We start from the raw sequence: 22,637 nt of genomic DNA, 5'->3' as shown, positions 1-22,637 counted from the left end.
GCTGGTTTGAATCCCCGAACTGACTTGAAAACCTAAAGGCCCCATGAAATGGACTCTTATTTTCTTGATTTGATGTATTTCCTGTTGAATCGGGAAGTTTGGGCCTGATAAAGTGCAGGGAAGGATCATTCCCAAGTGCAAACCAATTTTATTTTGAAGGAACCGGTGGATGAGAGAGGATGTTTAAAGATTTGTGAAGGTTTTATTGGTTGAAATTTTATTTTGAAGCCACAAGGGCAGGGTGATGTCACTCTTTAAGAGGCGGAGGTCATGTGAGGTCATTTCATGGAAACTTTAAAGCTGCATAAATAACTACTTTTACTGCCAATTCAGCAATCAATATTTTTTTTCCCCCAATCATTTAGTGTATAAATCTGATGGAAAGAGATTAAAAACCAAAGTGATGATTTCAAGCTGCCTCCTTAGCAGCCAAAAAAAGCAAAAGTATTAATTTTATAAAGATAAGAGAGAAAAGGAAGCCAGTCTCAGCATCTCAGTGAAGCTGGAATCAGAGAATAATTGGATTTTTGACTTGATAAATGACTAAAGTGATGAACTATCAATCGATGAGGACACGCAGAGGTGGATTTCAGTCTGTTAGAGCAGTTTTTAGGCCTGTGGTGTTTCGGCCAGCAGGGGGCAGGATTCCCCGGTGCTTTCGGCTGCAGGGGGGGAATGTGGATGAGCCGGCGCTTGTTGTCGTGCCGGGCGACACACCCAGAGAGGCAGCGCGCCCCGCGGCCTGCATACCAAGTCGCTCTCAACTGTCACTCGCCGTCACCGTCTATTATCAAACCCTGCAGCCCGGCAACCTGACACGCTTCCTGCTCGTCTGGCTGCTCCCGCCGTGTGAACGAGGGCACGACTCTGCAAAAAAACCCTCCTAACAAGCTGTCCAGCCCCTGTCTCTAAGCCTGGTGGAAAAACAAAAAAACAGTTTGATTTGCTCTTTAGTTTCATGCCGATAAAGAGCAGACGGTGATCAAACCAAAAGAAACAAGATAATATCACAACAAAAGTTGAGCTGCAGTGGAATGAACTGGCATTATGTCACCTCATGATTTCTTGTTTTCTGTCTTTTAACCCTCTGAACCCTGGATCAACGTCACATTTCTTGTGCTTAAAAGCTTCTCACATGCATGTAAGCCTCTGAAACCTGAGCAAACTGGTTTGTCTCCATGTTTCAAAGACAAAGAGGAAAAAAGGCAACGAGCAGCTGAGCAAGAAATGAGCCGACAGCTGATATATACTGAAATAACAAGGAAATGACCTGAACATTAAGCCAAAAACAAAAAAAACCCCTGAAAATTAGTTCAATTTTTTTCCTGTAACATAATGATTATCATTATTATTTTCTCCATATTTTTTCCCTAGTTGTTTTTTTTTTGTCGTTGTTGTTTTTGTTTGTTTTTTGGGGGGGCTACTATTTTTTAAAAAAAAACTTTTTATTTATTTAGCTATTTATTTAGTTATTTATTTCAATTTTCATTTTTTTATTTTATTTTCATTTATTCATTTTTAAAATTTTCAGCTAATTTCCAGTTTATTTTCTTGCAGCCTTTTTCAATTTCTTGCATTTTTTTTTTTTTTTTCATTTTTTTGCTAAGTTGCTCATTGGCTTTTTCCCCATGTTTTTGAGAGAAATCAAGTCAGTTGGCTCAGGTTTCAAAGGGTTAAACGCTCGTGACGGGCGTCTGAACGCAGCCCTTTGCACGGCCACTTGAAACACGAGGAACCTGCCTCTGCTCCAGGTTTCAGCGGGCCGAAGAGAACATGATTTCAGGATTACGATCGTCGCGGCATGAAGGAGGCAGAGGTGCCTCAGCTACTCAGTGACCTGATAGAAATCACTGTTTCCTGCAGGGAAACGTTTTGGCTGCAGGCCTCTGGGTAATAAAGCTGTAATCACTTAGAGACGCCGCACTGCCAGGAAATATTGGATATTTGTGACCCCGGCGTTAATGCCTGTTGTTCCACGTCCGTCTGCTCCCGGCGCTCTCACAGATTAAATCTGTTAACGAGCCGGGAGAGACGAATGGCCGCTCTCCAATCTGTGCACTCCACTTCTGCCTTCTCCTCTAGGTGAATTATTCAGTCCAGATTGATTTGAAGCTGAAACTGATCATGTGTACTGATTTCCAGCTCCGCACCAGAGCAGCCGGGAGTGAGATGCCTTGCTCAAGGGCGCTCTCATAGCCGTGGTTACACAACACATGGGTGGTTCCCGTTCAGTTTCGACGGCCGGATGATTCAGGCGAGTCAAACCGGCACAGCTCCAGATTCCAGCGTGACTCTGTAGCCGCGACGTGAGGGATTGGCAAACCCAAATCAAGCGAAAATCATCAAAATCATCAAAAATCACTGTGATGGAACCGAAGCTGTCAAATCTCACACAGAAACCTAATCTAATCTGAACACGCACGCCTCTACACCAGAGGAACGTGGTTTATATGTAACATTTATATTCTTACTCTTTGATACGTATTTGACCCATATATAAGACCATATAAATTGTGCATGTGCATATCAGAATCAAAAATACTAATAAATATTGATGCAAAATGTCAAATTAGGTCGGCTGCAGTCGCTCAAACTCTCAAGAGAAGAATTAAATTGCACGAAATAGAAAAAGAAATAAGAAACATAAAAATATGGGCCTTAGAAATGAAAAAACTGTGTGCATTATGTCCAAATATGTGTATTAATCCTACAAAATATTATCAATATAAACACATAAATAAGAAAAAAAGCATATATGACAATTAAGGGTTGTGAGGGTAGTGATTAAGGGACAGAGTGTTAAGTAACTGGTGATTTCTGATGGTCCTTGAATGCATCACCTGCGCCACAAACCACTGCATTCAGTCTAAAAAGGTATTTACATACATGCATACAAGCTTTTTATTCTAACAAAAAGCCGCTGATAAAAGCCGCCAGAGCCACTGGCATGCGGCTTGTTTTCAAACGGCTGAGTTTTTTGGCTGCGGCGTTCTTAATCCCTTAATCTCAATCACATTTCCACAGAAGCAGATCCAAATTAGTACGAGTCAGGATGGGGTCACAGTTTCTGATTCCAAAATCCAAACGCTTCACACTCACAAAGAAGAACGAGGTCCTCAAACGCCTCAAACATCAGGAAAACGTGAGATGAAAGGAGTCGAAAACCAAACTTTTTATGTGCCATTTCCCAACTTTAAGAGCGGGAACCTCTCCCCCCGGCTCTTTTTTCCTTTTTTTCCATACGTTTCCACTCAAAACGCTGACGTAATAACCTCCATTTACAGCATATGGAAAAACTAATAAACGTCCTGGACACCACACGGCGCAGCCAAAAATAGAAGAAGGAAAAACTCCAATATTTCCACTGCCAAGTAAGCAGCAGCAATTTAACAAAGCCCTATTACCAGATAATTACAACCACAGCGGCCAAAAATAGCCGGTGAGACGGCACTTTAATCTGCCGCTCGCAAGGCAGAAACAGCAGTTTGGTCTTTTTTTTTGTTTCTTGCTGCTGCTTAAGACAGATGGGAAATCCATCAGCAGGACGCATTCCTCGCTCTTGTTTTAACGACGGCTGAAGTTTTGTTTCCTCTTGCGGACCGCAGAGAGGAGCAGAGGGAGACGAGGCTTCAGTTTGATCCCGAAACACCTGAACACACCGTCGGGAATCTGAATCTGCACCCTGACATTTCTTTTTTTTTTTTATTTGCATAACTTGTCGATTTTATACACTTTATGCACTTAACACAGCCTCTTCGATAAGACAATCCTGTTTTTTGTGTTTCATTTGCATTTTAATATATTTGGAAGATTCAGCATCCAATATTCAACATATTCAAGTGTGGGCTGACCGACTTTGTGAATTTGGTGTTAAAAAATAATCCGATTTCCCTCTCTAACCTTTTATTCACCGTAAAATAATCCCTGCACCATCAGATCTCTTCACTGGCGCAGAGGGGGCTTTTATTTTTTAGGTGTCAGCGCTGATACTAAAACAAATTTTCTGATGCACATGTTTTTATATTTCTTGTTTTTTATGATTTTATTCTTCTCTTGAGAGTTTGAGACACAGACTGCATCTGACCCTATTTCCCCTCTGGGATCAATAAAGTATTTCTGATTCTCTCATTTTTTACAAGCCCAAAGTGTTTTTTGCGAGAGCCGTCGGCATACGGCAGCCTCGGAGGGTCAAACGAGCGCTGCTGCAGATTGGAAGCGAGGGCTAAGCAGGTCAGAGGCGCACGTTTGTTTCCGAGTCTCTAATCTTTCTCCTGTCACCGTTTCCTCTTCGGCCCTGTGATATCCTGCCATCACATTTTTGTATCTTATATCGAGTTTCGGTTTATCGTCCCATCCCGACTTCCAGCTGTTGGAGGACCAGGGTCAAAGGTCAGCAGCGACACCTAAAGGACACTTTGGTCAGGGACTGACACATTTTTTTTTTAATTTTCCATATTTTCCATATTAAGTCCTTATTATAATTGTTATTATTATTATTATATTTATTTGTATTATTAGCCTTTTTTTTTTTCAAAATTTAGCTGTATCTAACATTAATTTTTCATTTTAATTATTTATTTACTTATGTTTTTATTTTATTTTTTAATAATATTTATTTAATTATTTTTTTATTTATTCATTCATTTATTTATCATTATTTTTTATTTTATTTTATTTTATTTTTCTATAAGTCAGCTGGGTCTATTTAAACTGGACGGGTTAATATGAAGTTATGCTGACTCGATTATGAAACTGATAGAAGGTTGATGCTGATGAAAAAATTAAACTCTGGACGATGCAGCCATGTGTTCATGCTGTTGTGTTGTGTGAGGAATATTCCGGAGCCGCTGCGGGTTTGACTCCCAGGACGTCCCGGGTCGGCCCACGAGCCGCCCGCTGAAGACCCGCCCCGCTTCAGAAACACAAACGAACAAAAACAACAACACGGCAAATGTTGGTTTTGGACGTGGAGGTGTTTTCCCACTTCATCCCAGCGGGTTTAAACTTCTGATTTAAATGCACGGCAATAAAATACAGAAGCAAAGCAAACAAACTGATAAAATACGACTGAGCAAACACAGAAAAAGAGATGCAAACAGCGATGGAAGCAGGCAAGATAAACCCCCTCACCGGACGTTTTAGGGGATGTTATTGTTATTTCTGGCCACCGTTTCAGCAGCACACGCTCTTAAAAAATAAATTCACAGCATCTGCAAAACTGAAAAACAAGCATGTAAGTAACTTCAGATTCAAAGCAGGGGTGGGCGTTTTTTTTTTTTGTTTTTTTTTTAACATGTTTTATTATGTGAATTTCTCTCCTAAAGTCTTGCCCAATGTCCCACAAGCCACAAGACGCAGCTCCTGTTGGTGTGGAAACTGGCCTTCAATGCTGCAAAACACCCATATTTACAAGTTCATAATCTCACATTACGTCTTAAAACACTGTTTGGTGGCTTGTAAAAATGACTGAGGGGGAAAAATGGCCCCAAATCTGGTGTGGTTCTGCAGAATCTTCTCGATTCCAAGTGACCTGACCTGACTTTCTTTTAAAGCAAAACTCAGTGAGTTTCATCAGGGATGCTGCACCGATTCCTCCATCAGCGCTCGTCTAAATCAATCTGTGATGGGTAAGTGAATGCATCGTAACTAGTTTTGCATTTTAATCATCATCTACCTTAATAATCATGTTCACTCGCTCAAAATCTAATTTTCATGCCCCCTCTGTTATGTCAGCTTAGATTATTTCATAACACCCCGTTTGTTGAGTTCAAGCTCCCGTTGCCCAACCGTCCCAAACGGGCGACTGCTGTTGCATCACAGCACCAAAGACAGCAACAACAACAACATAAATTACAGCACCAACACTCATAAAACTGAAATATGGATCCAATAAAAAGCCTGATGAGTTTTAAATGACAGAAACAAAGACATGGTAGTGACAGCGCACACAGCCAATCAACAAGCAACTGCAATTAAGAGCAATTATATTAAAAATAATAAGTAGAAGTGATGCAAGTTGGCATGCCTGATGCTAAGCTTGCAAGAGGCATACTCTCTCTTGAATGATGACTAAATAACAGTTACTATGGGAATAAATCAGAATTCAGCGATTCAGGAGCCAAATCCATTAAATGCATCAAAAACAGCATTAATTAGGTTTTATTTGTTTGCATTTTCAGTTGAATCGAGCATCCCTGGCTCTTCAGCGCTACAGACTCTCACTCTTATCTGTTTGACAAGCCTGCCAGCCCATCAAATACACACCTGCAAGGCTGTCAGGCTGATTCCTGCATCACGGCAGAAAAAAAAACAGTCAAGGACAAGGAGATTACCACCGGTCATGAATTTAAGAAGCAATGTTATCAGCCTCACATCCATAAAACGAATGTACAGGGCTGATACTGCTGTTGTTTTGGGACAGAGCCAGTGAGGATCTAGATGAATAAATAATAAACATTAAATGCTGACAAAATGACAAAATGTCCCAGAGCTCCGTCTCGGCCCCCGCTGAGCCGGTGCCCTAATGTACACAAGTCAGCAATTTGTGGTTTTTAATCTTCTTAGGATAAGTGCGTGCAAATTTAAGTGCTGTGAGCAGCAGCACTGGCCTGCCCGGTGTGATCCCGGCTCTTTACAAGCTGCTTTCTGGGTGGAAATGAACCGTAACCCAAGTGTCGCGGGTCTGATCACCATGGCAACCTCTACCGACGGACTTTTTTTAAACACTGAACCCCTCAGGTAAAAGTCTTAAAGATGAATGCACATTAACTCATGATGTTACACTTGGATAAAGGAGTTTTCAGGTGCAGCAGTGCACTAACGTCTCTTGTACCGTTTGAGAACCGACCTGCACTTCGACAGGTTTCAGAACCGAACCTCGCGAAGCGGAAACTGGGTAGAAGTCGGGTCGAATTCTTGTGAAGGACCAGAAATACCAACAAAGCGTTGGTCTCTTCCATAGAACTTGTGGTGGCCCCCCTCCGAAGCCAATGACGTCTTTGGTTCCACGCTTTGGATGAGCAATTTTATGGAGCCATGCCGGCGTCAGCTTTTTGGCACCAGTATTTCATCAGTGGTATGCACTGGAACCAGCACCAGAACCATGTTGGCGGCAAAGACACAATGTTGGCGGCCACATTGGAGGTCCTGATCTTTTGGGCAACAATGGCTAAGGACCCTTCACATTTCTAAAACATGCAACTTTAACTTGACTAAACTTTGGAGACGAGACTTTTAGATTTAAAAACATGTCTTGGAAGAGCCGCTGTGAACGAAGGAATAATCTCATTGGTGGGTGGAGCTAAAGAACTACATTTTTTCTGGCTAAGTACATCAGAGATGGTTCCGGTTCTGGTCCCAGCACGGTCCAACTCCTCATTATTCCCCTAATCCTGACTTTCCAAGTAGTAAATACAACCGGGGCAAGACACTAACATTTTTTCGAGACTAGGAAGCTCACATTAAAGGTTATAACGATATGGCATGAACGCAGAATTTGTTGTCTAGATTAGCTGGTTAGCATAGCTGATGTTTCAAGTTAAAACTAGCTATTTAGCTCACAGTTACCTAGCCAGCTGATCTTCCAATAACATGAATGCTACGATCATGAATGAATAAAGTCATTGCCATTTATATATTTTAAATACATTTCAACCAGATTTTCTTTTTTCCCATTTTTTGTGGCATCCTCAGATTATTATTCCACTGGTTGCTTCAGAGTTGATTCTGCTCCAACAGCGGTCAATGGAACAAACGTAAATGGCATTGAAAGACTAGGATTACTTTTCCGAAATAGGAAGATCGGTGTTTACTCTTCACGATCCCAGAATGTTTTCCTGAGAAAGATATCGCAAACGGAGCACTTTGTCAACAGTCGTGGCCTTAGACAGCAGAATTAGTTTGGGACTCTGCCGGCTGAACAGGGTCTAGCTACAGCGCAGAAGGTTACAGTTTGAAAGGTAGTGCTTTGGTTTGTGAAATAAAGTAGCCCTGTTGATTTAATGATCGGCTTGCAAACCCTTTTTCCGGGAGAAAATCCTGAGAGTGTACACCGAGCGTCCTGCTTCAGAAGAGCAACGTTATCTTAGTTTTTCCAAGCCGTTTATGATTTACTCTTTGATTTGCCCATTACTGCAGCTCACTGATATCAGGATCAATACTGAAGCAACCAGTGAGATGATGCTCTCTGTGTCCGGATAATCTGTAAATAGGGCCCTGGTTCCAAAACAGTGAACTTGCCCTTTAAATCAGCCAAAGACATTATTTCTGCCTACAGAGCAAGTGTTTGGAAAAATAATTACAGGATGCAAAGGTCAGTCATGTGTACAAACTCTTGGCCTGGCACAGAACATCACAGAGTAATGACCTGTCCTCCATGAACAACTGCATCACCTGAGCCCGAAGCCTCCACCTGCTCAGGTGAGGTTAGCAGGAAACTCCACGGCGAATCCTCCTCTGGGTGAACAAAGTCTGAAACCAGAGCCGTGGCTGTGAAGAGATCTACATCTCCTCTGTTTCATCCGTCCTCTCTCTGAATTTGCTGAAAATCAAGAGCACGCGTTCCCCAATTTGCCGGCGAAATCCAATAACGAAATTACATCAGGAGGCGTGAAATGCAAAACGAACTCATGTCCGAGGAAAGTCCCCGTCTGGCATAACGGCGTCTTTCTCCTGTCCCAGCGACTCGGGGCGCTGCCAAGCCCAGCCGGCACGCCGCTCGCTGTCCCGGGACACAACAGTGAAGGGCTGCATTTTGTAAACCGTGAGTGTCCCAAACATAACAGAGCCACATTACCGCCCCACCCAGAGCCACCGCAGAGTTTCACAACATCACTGTTTGGATGTCCGGACAGTGTTTCTGTGTTTCTGTGGTTCTGCTGATCACATTATCAGATTTAAAATGTTTTATCGAGCAGCTTCTTCTCTGTTATCAGTGCACTGTGAACACCAGCATGTGGGACGAGTCTGACTGGTTAAATAAGGAATATAACAGACATTACAGAAAATAACTGCCCATTCTGATGTACGGCAAACATCATGGTACCATTAACCAATCAGACCAGTGTTTATTCTAGGATGACGAGTGTGGTGACCCATGTCTAATCATTTTTTTATTACAAAAATCTATTACCATTTATCATTGTTCCATTTGAACAGATTATTAAATGTGGATGTTAATTGTTGTGATTATGGTGATTTTTTTTTATAGCAACAATGAACTTCAATAAACATTTCAGTAAGCGTGCCAAAATGGCTTTTCCACCTTATTAGCTAATTTTGCATGTCATGATACACCCCCTTTTCACAATAAAAGCAACAAAAAAAATCGAAATCCCAAATTCTGCAGATCTTGGAAAACAATGTAGCCTTAATGCCCTGCTATAAACCTGTGAGACCACCTGGAAATAAAAAAAAAGCCCTGGTTCAGTGAAGAACCCTCCTCCATTGCATGAAGTGGTTCTTCTGCAGTTACTGGTTCTTTATGGAACCACACAGCCTTTATTTAAGGATCACCTCCCATCAGGCTTCAGCTTTAGTTTTTACACTGTTTATACCTAACAATTGACTGATTAAATGCAAAACACAGCTGATTTATTGATCAACAGTAAATGATAATTATTGGTAGATTACTGATATTTGATTGTGCGGCTCGATGATAAATAATATAATCCAGAGAAATGACAATTCAGCTCATGGAGACAGAGATTAGAGTGTGTGTGTGTGTGTGTGTGTGTGTGTGTGTCACTGCTGCTGCTGCAGAGGCTTAAAGGATGCAGGTCAGTGGGATAGAGAGCCACCAATCCCAATCCCTGGTCTACACACACACACATTCTCTCTCACACACACACACACACACAGAGAAACACACAGTGGGGTACATCAAAGGCCACAGCTGTCAGCTCGCCCAGTAGGTCAGCGCTCAGCAGTGTGAGGGGGCAAAGCCGAGCGAGACCCACTTCTGCCCTGCCAGCATCCACACACACACACACACACACACACACACACACACACACACACACACACATACAGACACACACACATGCTGACCTCTCAGCTAGACAAATCATAGCAGGAGGGACCACACACATCTGCTCATAAATTTCCATTAAGATGATTTATTTTCTGATCATTACTGTTGTTTTATTTTTTTATTTTATTTTAATTTAATTTAATTTTCTTAGTTTTTTATTTTGTTTTATTTTATTCATTTAATTATTTATTTATTTATTTATTTATTTGAACTGCCGAGGATCACATCCTGATTTTTTGCTTTTGTTTTATTTTAGTTTTATTTATTTATTTATTTATTTAACAGTCAAGGTGTTTTTTTTTATTAGTGGTGCTAATATGAATCAAAAAGCAGGTTTGCTGGTCACAGACGGGATTTGGCTCCTGGCTGCCGTGATGCAGCCGCTCGGGGTTTGAGGAGAAAGGAAACCCGTCACTCCTCCGGCTGCGCCTGCTCCTTTCACAAAGTGGGATGCTCCTGTCACAATAAAAGCCCCCACATCACCGCGGCGTCCCGCACACGAGGATTTGCGACGCAGCGTCTGTTTTCAGGAGGAGATTAAAGGAGCATGCCGCCTCTTTTTTCAGCAGTAAAGTGAGTTTTATGGTGTGTGTGTGTGTGTGTGTGTGTGTGCAGCCTTCCGGGAGAGCGGCGACAGCACCAGTGGGTTTCCGTGAGACGAACTGGTTTTTCTTTTGCAGAACAAATAATACCTCCGGGATTATGTGGCTAATTAAGATGGAGACTTTCAAATCAACTGTGTGTGCGTGTGTGTGTGTGTGTGTGTGTGTGTGTGGGTGAATTTCAAGTGGCCAAATCGTTCACGGCTCAGATCCCGGCTCCTGTTGAGATCAGTTCTGGCTTTGGATCGGAGTCAAACCATTTTTTCTTTTTTCTTTCTTTTTTTTTCCACCCTTGATCGCAGCGTTCCACGGAAATTGTGCGGCATTCCCCTTTAATGCACAGACTCGGCGGGACGTCCGGCTGCGCGTGGCTTTGGAAACGTACACCAAGCTCTTGTTTTAAACTTTATTAAACCGTCTGACCGCGTTGTGTCTTATTTCTGTGGCGACTTCCAGCTTCACACCTGGAAACTTCCCAGTCAACCCACTAAAGCAGCTCAGGGGCTCAGTGCCTTGCTCAAAGGAACCTCAGCAGGAGTTCAACCCGGTGAACAGATTTTCCTGCAGACACACACACACAGAGCCAAGTGTGCACTCTCTGCCAACTAGCATTAATATTAATGAGCGTGCTGACAGCCGGGCTGGGCAGCGACCTTTTCTCCATCGTCTGTCAGTAGATTTACGCTGCATATTAATAAAATTATTACACTGAGATACACACTTCTGCTGCATATATCGATCACGTAACATCATTTTCTGTCACTTGTTTAATTATAATCATTTATCTTTCTTTCCTCTGATTTAACTTTAGTTGTTTGCTGGTAATTTTACAAGACCTTTGGGTTTTTTCTTCCACCCACTGCATATCGATTCGTCATTTTTCACAAACTTTCATTTTAATATATAGAAAATTTTATCATTTACATTTGTCTTTGTTATTTTATACTAATACATATAAGCTGTTTATTCATTTAAATTTATATATGTAGCGCATGTGTGTGTGTTTTATTGTATGTACCGCTCAGGAGATGCACCGAATTTCATTGTACAGCTGTACAATAAAGGCATCCTATTCTATTCTATTCTATTCTATTCTATTTCATCTATTGTCATTTCATATCTCATTGCACAAACAAATTAAACTAATCTACGAGGCAAACATTGATCACTAATAAAATCTCAATAAAATTAGGTATTATTTGAAAATGACAGTCATGACATGGAGGTCAGTGTGCTCTACCTGCACATGATTATTTAATTCACATTTTATCAGAGAAAATGCACAGGTGGAGGCGAATAATTACATTTCCTCATGATACTGTAAGTGAGAAGTTCTTTTGTGTGCTTTTACTTTTGAGTACTTTTTCTCAAGTCAGTCATTTGACTTTTCCTTCAGTCCATTTTTACTTGAGTTTTGTCCTTTATTACATTTTAAATCAGATCCATTACAGAAAACAAATGATTAATAACAGACTGTGGAGGTGAGACACTTTTTAGTTTTACTGCAGTAGATTTTTACAGCAGAACTTCTACTTCTACTGCAGTCAGATACCAGCAGAGGAACAGTACTTCTACTTCTACTGCAGTCAGATACCAGCAGAGGAACAGTACTTCTACTTCTACTGCAGTCAGATACCAGCAGAGTAACAGTACTTCTACTTCTACTGCAGTCAGATACCAGCAGAGGAACAGTACTTCTACTTCTACTGCAGTCAGATACCAGCAGAGGAACAGTACTTCTACTTCTACTGCAGTCAGACACCAGCAGAGGAACAGTACTTCTACTTCTACTGCAGCACCAGCATTTTATCAGCGTTTGGCACGTGGCAGCTGGTGCATTCAGACGAGAAACCACATTATATTTTTATGTTATGGTTTGTTCTGCTGCTGAGGATCTGAGCAGGAATGCCACTGGATGATTTTTTTTTTTTATTTTTCCAGGGAGTGTTCACAAGGCTGGGAGGAATTTATTGGGCTGGTCCATGAGCCAGGCATGATAGATTTCACAACTGGGGGATCATGTGTGTGTGTGTGTGTGTGTGTGTGTGTGGCTGGAGGATGGGTAATGCCAAACAAAGCCAAACAAATGGCGAGGGAGGAGACGGGCGAGGCTGGCAGAGCAATTCCAAATGTTGAGCCTGCAAATTTCACTGAATTCAAACTTTAACGTGTGGAAAAAAGAAAAAAACAGTTGTGGGAATCTGCTCAAAGCGGCACCGAGCAGCGTCACGAGCTGCCGGCTGCAAATCGAAGGAAAAGGATACCGGAAACTGGTTTGATGTGCGAGCTGAAGCCAAAGAAACGAGAGAGGAGAAAGACCTAATGTCGTTGCATCCAGCTTTTTCTGGATGTTTCCTTCTTTTTTGGAGTTTCAATTCCTCACTTTCTGTGGGTAAAGAAATGTGATTTTCCTTTAATTTGGGAAGATAATAGTCTGTTATATTCTACTTTATTGCACAATAAAAACACTTGAAATGTTTAAGTGCATAATCTGGGATGTATATGACAGTATGTACAACCTGTCTTGTGTTTTTTTCTCTTTTATCGTCACTATTTCTGTATGTAAAGCTGTGGCAGACTTATTGTTGAGGAGCCTGTTTTAATAAATAGTCAAAAAATAATTTAATTTGGGGATAATTTAATAAGGCGAATGTATGGCGTCTTAATTAAGGGCCAAGGAATAATCTTCCTCGTCGCAGCCCGACTTTGGGATTCAGTCAGACTCACTGCCTTCAGACCATGACAGGAGCAAAGAAAAAGACACAATTTCCCCCCAAAAAAACAAAAACAAATATCAATCCTTGCATTTGCACGGAGTTCATGTGTGGTGACCTTTGACCTGTGGATCTGCACAGCCGGCCAACAGAAACATGGAGGAGTCTCTATTGCTGGAAATGTCATGTTGACCAGTTCTGTGGATAAATTGAGCAAAAAATAAATAAAAATATATATATTCAGAATGATTTAATGAATATTTTAAGTTTCTGTAGATACTGACTAACTACAGCAGCACGTTAGAGGTTAATTTTTGCACCCTGGCCTTGTTTTTAAATGCCTGCTTTGTGCTCATGATGCATGACATCATCTTTTTTTCCTGCAAAGATCAGAGATAACTCATGAAATAAGATGTAACCAGGCTTCGATAGGAAAGGCGTAGAAATTTTCACCTTTTGCAGCTTTAACAACATGAATGCATCCCGGGATAAATACCATTTAAATAACAGCGAGTTGTTCGGCACAAGGGAGACGATTACTCATTCGGCTTGCCAATTTGCATTTTCTGAGCCAGTCTGAGGATTCAAAGCAGCAGCCACAGACTCACAAGACCACTTCACTGTCCCTCGGGATGCAGGCAACACACACACACAGACACACACAAGGACTGAGACCGTTTGTTTCTGATGGGACTGCCTCATGGACATTGATGTAATTGTCAATTACGCAGCAACAAAGCAGCTCCTGAGTCTCCTGTGTCCTCGAAACTGCCTGGTTGCATTCTGCACCGATGAGCAAAGTCAATACGGCTCGTTTGTTTGACTCAACACAGACTGGAGGAGGCACGGCTTTTACGTATCGGATGATAAATGGTGAAGTATTCGCCGATACTCGCTGGAATCTCTTTTAATTTGCTCTCAAGTGTGTCTCTTTGGCTCCGGTCTCAATCAATCCGAGCCAATCGGTTCCTTCAGACTCCTGATCTGCAGCCGAGCGAGGCGCAGGGCTGAGACTGCGCTCACGAGTTTCCCGGCAACAAGTTGTTCCTAAGCGATTAAAAGCAACAAAGGCGACCTCTCGAGCCGCCGATGCCCATTCAAACTCCAACTCCAACCCAAAAAAATGTCCATGTGTAGCCCTGCCTCTCTGCTCAGTGCTTGCCGATGTTTGTGGGCACAAAGCAGAGTTCAAAAAAGGGACAAAACGTTAACCGGAACCTGAACACACCGCCGTGGGACCCTAACCCTAACCCTATCTTGAGTCTAACCCTAAGTCTAACCCTAACCCTAACCCTACCCCCTAACCCTAACCCTAACCAACAAGATGTAGAATAAGATGTTTAACTTCAGCACGACACTAATAAAAAGCTCCTCTGCACATTAATATTCATGTGATTTTCTTTCATTAAAGTCAAGCTGACGGTTTAAACGACCTTCATCGTCCGGGGCGTCAAAAGCACCTTGCAGCAGCTGGCTCTGTGACTGCAGACTGGCATGGATCTGAGTGAGCAAGCCATCTTTCTCACAGACACCGAAAAAACACTGGTAAATGTACAAAGCAGGGAACATATTCAGGGGATTTCAGAGAGATTTCTTCTCCCTCAGCCTTTCATTGTGTTTCATCATCATCTGCAGCGATGCTTCAGTAAATATCCTGCCGCATATTACAAAGATAGTATCTTTTCATTTTAGCCAGATGAGAACAATGCCTGAAGCAAAGCAGCGAATGATCTACTTCAGGTCTTTTTCTTTTTTTCTTAATGTTTTGCCTTTACTTTGAACAATGTTTGGACGCTGATCAACCCAGGCAATTCCTCTTAGTGATAAAAAACATCAGAAAGCTTTAAAAAAAAAAAAGAGGAAAAAGAGCTTCACTGATGTTTGGACACCACAGTGGAAGGACAAGAATCGTATTTAATGACATTTTTACCCGACAAGACAATCAAGGAGGAAGAAGAAGAAGAAAGTTCACAGACTTTTGAACCTGACAAGAGGAAAAGGGAAACATCCTGATATTTTGGACCCGATGTGAATTCTAGAAAGAGGTTGGTGAAAGTTGTAAACACCAAGCAACTTGTTGGAAAGCTGTAGGAGGAAGAGGCGAGTTTTACTGACATCTGGACCCGAGAGGCTACAATTAACAGGACGGGAGGAGTTTTGCGGACATTTGGATGTCAGACAAGATGCTAGAAGGAGGAAAATCAAGAGTTTTCATGCAGTTTGGAGGCAATGTGACGTACAAGAATGAGGCAGATGAGCAGCGGCTTGTTGGAAAGCTGAAGAGAGAAGAATCGATGCAACATGCTACAAGAGGAGGATGACGAGAAGAGTTTTTCTAACATTTGGAGCCAAGACAACAAAGATGAAGGAGAATTAAAAGAGTTTTCATGACATGTGGACTCAACATTAAAAGCTAGAAGACTTGATAAGAGAGCTTTCTTGACGTTTGGACCCGATCAAACACACAAGAAGGAGGCAGACGAGCTTTTTCAAACACCAAACGATTTACTGAGACGCTGCGGAGGAAAGAAAAGGAGATTTTACTCGTCTTTGGACTCAGGACGCTGCAATAAAAGAACGACGAGAGGAGTTTCCCCGACGTTTGGACGCAACACAACACAGCAGGAGGACGACGGCGGTTTTTACTGACGTTTCGACTCAATCCAACAAGAGAGATGAGAGTTTTACTGACATGTGGACCCCAAGATACCACTATAGAAGAAGGATGAGGACAATTTTCATGGCATTTTGGACCAAACACAACAATCTAGAGGGAGGACGAGAGCTTTCCTGACATTTAGACCCAAGACGTCAACACTGCACGGAGAGAGATGAAAGGATTTCTGACATTTGGGCTTAAGACATCGCACCTGAGGTGGACGAATGAGAGTTTTGTGGACCCAAGACACCACAAAAGAAGGAGGATGAGAGGAATTTTCATGACATTCAGGAATGGAATGGAAGCTTTCCTGACGTTTAGACCCAAGACACCACAGCTGGAGGAGGAGGATGAGAGTTTTCCTGACGTTTGGACGCAATCGGACACACCAGAGGGAGGCAGATGAGCTTTTTTTTTTTTTTTTTTTAATACAACAGACAACTTGCTGGAAGGCTCTGGAGAAAAGATAAGGAGTTTTCCTGATGTTTGGACCCAACACAACACAGTAGGAGGACGAATGAGAGTTTTTTTTCTGACATTTATACTCAGTGCAACAGAGAAGATGAGAGTTTTCCTGACATTTGGACCAAAGACACCACACCTGGAGGAGGAGAATGAGAGTTTTACTGACATTTGGACCCAACCGGACACGACAGAGGGAGGCAGCTGAGCTTTTCTTTAAACACCAGACATCTTTCTGGAAGTGTCTGGAGAAAAGAGAAGGAGTTTAACTAATGTTTGGACTCCAACTGCTAGAGGAGAAGGATGGCGAGAAGAGTTTTCCTGACGTCTGGACCTAAGACAGCACACCTGAAGAGGAAAAATGACAGTTTTACTGACATTTGGACCCGAGGCGCCACAATTTAAAGGATGCGAAGAGTTTTGCGATCATTTGGACCTCAGACGAGACACTAAGAGGAAAATTAAGAGTTTTCGAACAAGTTGGAGGCAATGTGACACACAAGAATGAGGCAGATGAGCAGCGGCTTTTTTTAAAACAACCACACAACTTGTTTGGAAAGCTGGAGAGAAAGGAAAAAAAAAAAAGAGTTTCACTAACGTTTGAAGTCATGCTACAAGGCAAGGATGACGAGGATGACCCAACACAAGAGCCTTGAAGGAGGAATAAAGGAGCTTTTCTGATATTTGGAGCCCCAAAAGCAAATTAGAGGGAGAATTAAAAGAGTTTTCATGACATGTGGACTCGACTTAAGGAGAACTTAAAAGGAGACAAGACACTAGAAGGTGAATTAAGACATTTGGACATCTGGATACGAGGCAGATGAGAGTTTTACTGACATTTGGACCCAACTGGAAACACAAGAAGGAGGCAGATGAGCGTTTTTTAAACACCAGACAGCTGTGAAGGCTGTGGAGAAAAGAAAAGGAGTTTTACGAGTCAAGACGCTACAACAGAGGAATGACGAGAGGAGTTTTCCTGACGTTTGGACGCCAACACAACACAGTAGGAGGACGTTTGGACTCAATGCAACGATGAAGATAAGAGTTTTCCTGACATTTGGACCTAAGACGCCACACCTGGAGGAGACGAATTAGGAGCTTTACTGACATTTGGACCCGAGACACAACAGTAGAAGGAGGACGAGGAGAATTTCCATGACATTTTGGACCAAACGCCACAATCCACAGCGAGGATTGAGAGCTTCTCTGACATTTAGACCCAAGACGACAGGCTGGAAGGAGGAGGATGAAAGTTTTTCTGACATTCGTAACTAAGACAGCAGGAGGAGGAGGAGGCGGCTGGCGGTTTTACTGACGTCCGGACGCGATGCGACACACTAGAAGGTGGAAGACGAGAGTTTTACTGACGTTTGGGGCCAAAGACGACACACTAGAAGGAGGCAGATGCATGTTTTACCGACATGTGGGGCCACAGGGGCTTGAGGCAGCATCGAGGTAATTCCTTCCAGATGTTAGGGTCAGCAGACCTTTGCCTATCGCCGGCCAGCACCATCTGAAGAACAAGACATCTATGACAACTGCTAGACCTGTTTGGATGCCGCTGTCAGCGCGATGATTCACAGCAAAAAGGTTGAAACTTTGCCTTTTCCGCGGTGCAACTGCGAACGTCTCAATTTCAAAGTGGCAGGTGAAGTCGAGTCTCAGCTCTGCCCTCTTTCCTTTAAATCCCCCGTGAGGAATTTGATTACGAGCCGTAAAGTTTTATCAGCGGAAGGCGGATCGCGTGTTGTCAGGCTGAGAAATGACCCGCGGAAGCCAGTCGATCTGCCTTCCACTCCAATTTCAACTTTTATTCCTGAGTTTCTTGTGAAACACAGCACTGCTCACAGCCTTTCCACCAAATCATAGACACCACCGTTACCATAAACATCATTACAAATCAATAACCGCCATATTATATTATGCTATTACTGAGTACCACTGTTGAAAATGAAGTGCTGCTTGGGATTTCTATGGCCTATTCCCTCTCGCATCCGTGCCTCTTTTGATTTGTCTTATATTCCCTCCTGAATCTGTTCAACTTGTTAAAAATCTGCTATGTTGGGAGTTTCTGAAGCATCTAACAAAGAAAACAAAATGGGGAAATCGCCTACGGGAAGACCTGGACCGTCTGGTTAGCTCGTCCTGAGGCCGACCGTGACCTCTGACCTCCCTCTGGAATGTACAGAGGAACCGAGATGGCTAATTTGTCCATCGGGGATCAATACAGCCTCTCCAAAACAAGCACGTCTCTGTCTTTTGCACTTCCTGAGGTTAGCGGTGAACGGCCGAGAGCGGACACGGCGGTGAAAAACACTGATAATTCATCTTTTTACCGATGAATTGACCGTGACAGAACCTCAAAACGGATGCACTGGAGCACAAAAGCTCAGCTGATAAGCGACCACATCTAAAGACACAGCCAAACAGCATCTAGAGAGCTCGTTCCTTCCTTAATTTAACATAAAACCTGCTAAAAAAGATGTAAGAGTGAACCAATGGGGTATCAGTCTGGAAGAGGAAGGCTGTTTTTCTTAATTGACGCTGTACGACCGTTAAAAATATGTAAAGCTTCACTGGTTGGAAATTTGATTCAAGTCTCCTGGTAAAGCATGAGGTTGGCATTAAAGACACGCAGCTTTCCAGGAGGGGAACGTGATGGCATTTGGAAACAAAAACACAAGATTATAAACATTTGAGTTTGAGTTCTGCGGCGTCTATAATGTAAAATGTGTACGCTGCAACATGAAAACACAAAGTCGTTTTTCATTATATTTCGTCTCGCCGGGGGAAAACCACGAGAAAATTAAATAACACCGAGTTGAAAGTATTCCTCATTTTTCTGGAAGCACTTCAAGGACCCCCGCAGGGCCCCGGGACCCGGTTTTTGGGCACCACCCCAGCCTTTACTATGTTTTCCCCTTACCCAGCAGTTCTAGTAAACACGCCCGACACACACACACACACACACACCACCACCACCACCAGCCCTTTCATTTATCTGTATCTGTTGACATTTTCCATCCACATTCCTGCCTATGTAGGCCAAACCAACAACGTCGCTGCTTCCACTTGGAGATAATAGCAGCTTTTGTCCACGGGTGGGAACGCACAGTGTGGCGTTTGAGGGCACACACACACACACACATACACACACACTGATGAATAAATTACACCGATGACCGCTGTGTTTTCTCTGCTGGGGGCTGGATGTCAGAGGAGAAGGACGCTGCCCATCACTGGGTGTCCTAACCCCTGGGCTCCAGAGTGCTGAGGTAAGCACGAATGTTAAACCGAAACCCCCTGATTTGGAAAAGGACACCGTGCAAATGTCACGGTGAAACTACAGGAATGATATAGGGAGACCGCAGAGGATGCCAAAACACCATAAAACACAAGAGTCATGATAAAGACACATGTAAGTCCCATTGTAGTGGATAATATAGGGATACCACAGAATATGCAACACCATACAATGCAACATAGAGACACATTTAAGTTCTATTGTAGTGAAAATATAGGAATATTATAGGGATACCACAGAGGATGAAACTGTAGGAATGCCACAGTGGATGAAACTATGGGAATATTATAGGAATACCACAAAAGAAGCAAAAGAACAAAACAAAACAAAACAAACAAACAAAAAAAAAAAACCATAATATACAATAGCGTTATAGTAAAAGCACATTTAAGTTCCATTGTAATGAAACTATAGGGTTATTTGGGGATACCACTGAGGATGGAACAATGGGAATATTATAGGGATACCACAGAATATGCAACACCATACAGTGCAACATACAGACACATTTACGTCCCATTGTAGTGAAAATATAGGAATATTATAGGAATGCCACAAAGGATGGAACAATAGGAATGCTACAGAGGATGAAACTATAGGAATATTATGGGAATACCACAGAAGATGCTAAAAAAAAAAAAAAAAAACACCATAACATACAATAGAGTCATATTAAAGACACGTTTAAGTTCCATTGTAGTGAAAATATAGGAATATTTTAGGGATACCACAGAGGATGAAACAATGGGAATATTATAGGGAATACCACAGAAGATGCTTTAAAAAAACAACAACAACATAAAAAAACACCATAATATACAATAGATCATAATAAAGACACATATAAGTTCCATCATAATGATACAGGAGATGAAAAACACCATTTAGACCAGCAGGATGTGTGTATTATCATATCATACACATTATAAATCCCTACTAATACCAAAGATGCTGTATAAAAAAAACAAAAAAAAAAAAAAAAAAACATCATTCACTCCAATAGGAATACTATGAACTCATCACTGACCACTGCAAACAGGAATGTTAGGAGATGATAAATGGGATTATTATAAACTCACTATTGACTGCTATACACAATAACACGTTAAGTTCCTATGATAATATGACAGGAGATGAAAATATAATCCAGTATAGACACGCTGTAAATTCTAAGTGATGTTGCAGTGGGAGGAAATGGAAATATCATGGACTCCAATGAGATTAGTCACTATTTCCTGCTGTTATGGTGATAAAAATAAGCATAAAGTGGGATAAAGTCATTATAAACTCACAGGGGAGTCTCAGACACACTATAGGAATAACACAGGGATGTCAAAACCACGATAAGACGCATTTCTGCGGTTAAATATGACAGAAACAGCGTCCATCCGTGCAGGGACACACACCGGAGGAATGTGACAGTGATTTGTCGCTGTGGGTGAAGGCAGCCGGAGGATTTTGCGCAGTGTGATCCAGCCTAATCTAGGCTTGGCTCCCAAACGCATGAGGCTGAATCGCACATCTTAACAGCGATAATAAACTAAAAATAGGAATAATAATATTGATGAGCTCACCTCCCGGGCGATCTGGTTGAGGGCATCGTCCTCGGCGGTCAGCTTCTCCCTGTTCGGGATCCTCTTCCTGCCAGTGACCTGAGTTCCCATATTTATTTGGCCTATTTTTTTTTTATCCTGTGTTTGCGGGCTGCATACGTGTCCGGCGCAGACAAACAGCAGCCTGTGCGCGTTTGGGATGCGGGAAAAAAAAGAAAACACGCAAAAAATTCAGCTGCTGCTCGACCGCATGTTTCTGAGCCGCTGTCGCTTCAAAGGAGACGCAAAAAAAAAAAAAAAAAAAAAAAAAAAACACCTCAATATCGTCCAGGTGGAGGAGGATGCCTGTTGCTGCCGGAGGTTAGAATAAAATAAAATAAATTAAATTAAAATTAAATTGGATGTCCTCGGCTCGTCAGCTCCTTAATCCGCCAGGAAACATTTTCAGCTTCTGTTTGGGACGGAGAGACAGAGAGAGAGGGAGAGAGGGAGAGAGGGGAAAAATGTCACGACTGGAGGCCGACAGGGGAAGGCTTGTTGTGTCGTGCCGGAGCCGCAGGTTTGAGCCCGGGCCGTGAACGCATCGCAGCAAGAAAAAAAACACGCACACACACACAGACACACACACGCACGCACACGTACACACACACACACACACACACTCTCGCTGTCTCTGTCTCTCACTCACACGCACACACACACGGACCGCAATGTCAACAGCGGAGGGAGGAAACTTTTATTGCAGCGTGAATCCGGATGGTGGCGGTGACGATGATGATGATGATGATGATGATGATGGTGGTAGTGGTGGTGATGATGTCCACAGGCGCACGGGCGGAGTCAAAGAACAGGGTGTGAGGCAGAGCCACGACGGAAGTGAGGCGGTTTAGCTTTCAGAATAAAAGGCTGAACAAGGGCACAAGTAAACAAAATCACTGGTAGCAGCAGCAGCAGCAGCAGCGGGATATGAGTTACAAGAAAAGCATTTATTTGATATATATATATATATATATATATATATATATATATATAAAAATCTCTTTTTAACCCATAACATAACACATACCTCACACAGTAAAATAATGACAATAATAATAACAATAATTGCTGTTTCAATTTAATTTAATTGTATTTCATTTAATTTTATTATTTTATCATATTTTAATTTATTTATTTATTCGTTTATTCGTTTATATTCAATAAAAACCAGGTCATGAAGCACTGAAATAACTCACATAATAATAAGAATAAGAATCAGACTGAGAATAATATCACTATTTTAGTGTTGTTTTTTTTAATTATTTATTAATTAT

The 22,637-nt window shown here is 42.1% G+C and overlaps 1 protein-coding gene across 4 annotated transcripts in view; it reads right to left on the bottom strand.

Moving 5' to 3' along the window:
- lrrfip1b (leucine rich repeat (in FLII) interacting protein 1b) overlaps positions 1–22,232 on the bottom strand; it is a 51,479-nt gene extending 29,247 nt beyond the window's left edge. For 3 of the 4 annotated variants that reach the window (XM_030073510.1, XM_030073534.1, XM_030073518.1), the window contains exon 1: positions 21,346–22,232. In XM_030073510.1, coding sequence (XP_029929370.1) covers positions 21,346–21,435 — 90 coding nt within the window. In that variant the 5' untranslated portion in view covers positions 21,436–22,232. The remainder of the gene's footprint in view (positions 1–21,345) is intronic. The other variant, XM_030073527.1, reaches the window with a different exon arrangement.
- Between the last annotated feature and the right edge of the window lie 405 nt (positions 22,233–22,637).

This window comes from Myripristis murdjan, chromosome 2 (assembly GCF_902150065.1).
Source record: "Myripristis murdjan chromosome 2, fMyrMur1.1, whole genome shotgun sequence".
Lineage (NCBI taxonomy): Eukaryota > Metazoa > Chordata > Actinopteri > Holocentriformes > Holocentridae > Myripristis > Myripristis murdjan.
This window is presented reverse-complemented; position numbering and strand designations above follow the sequence as displayed.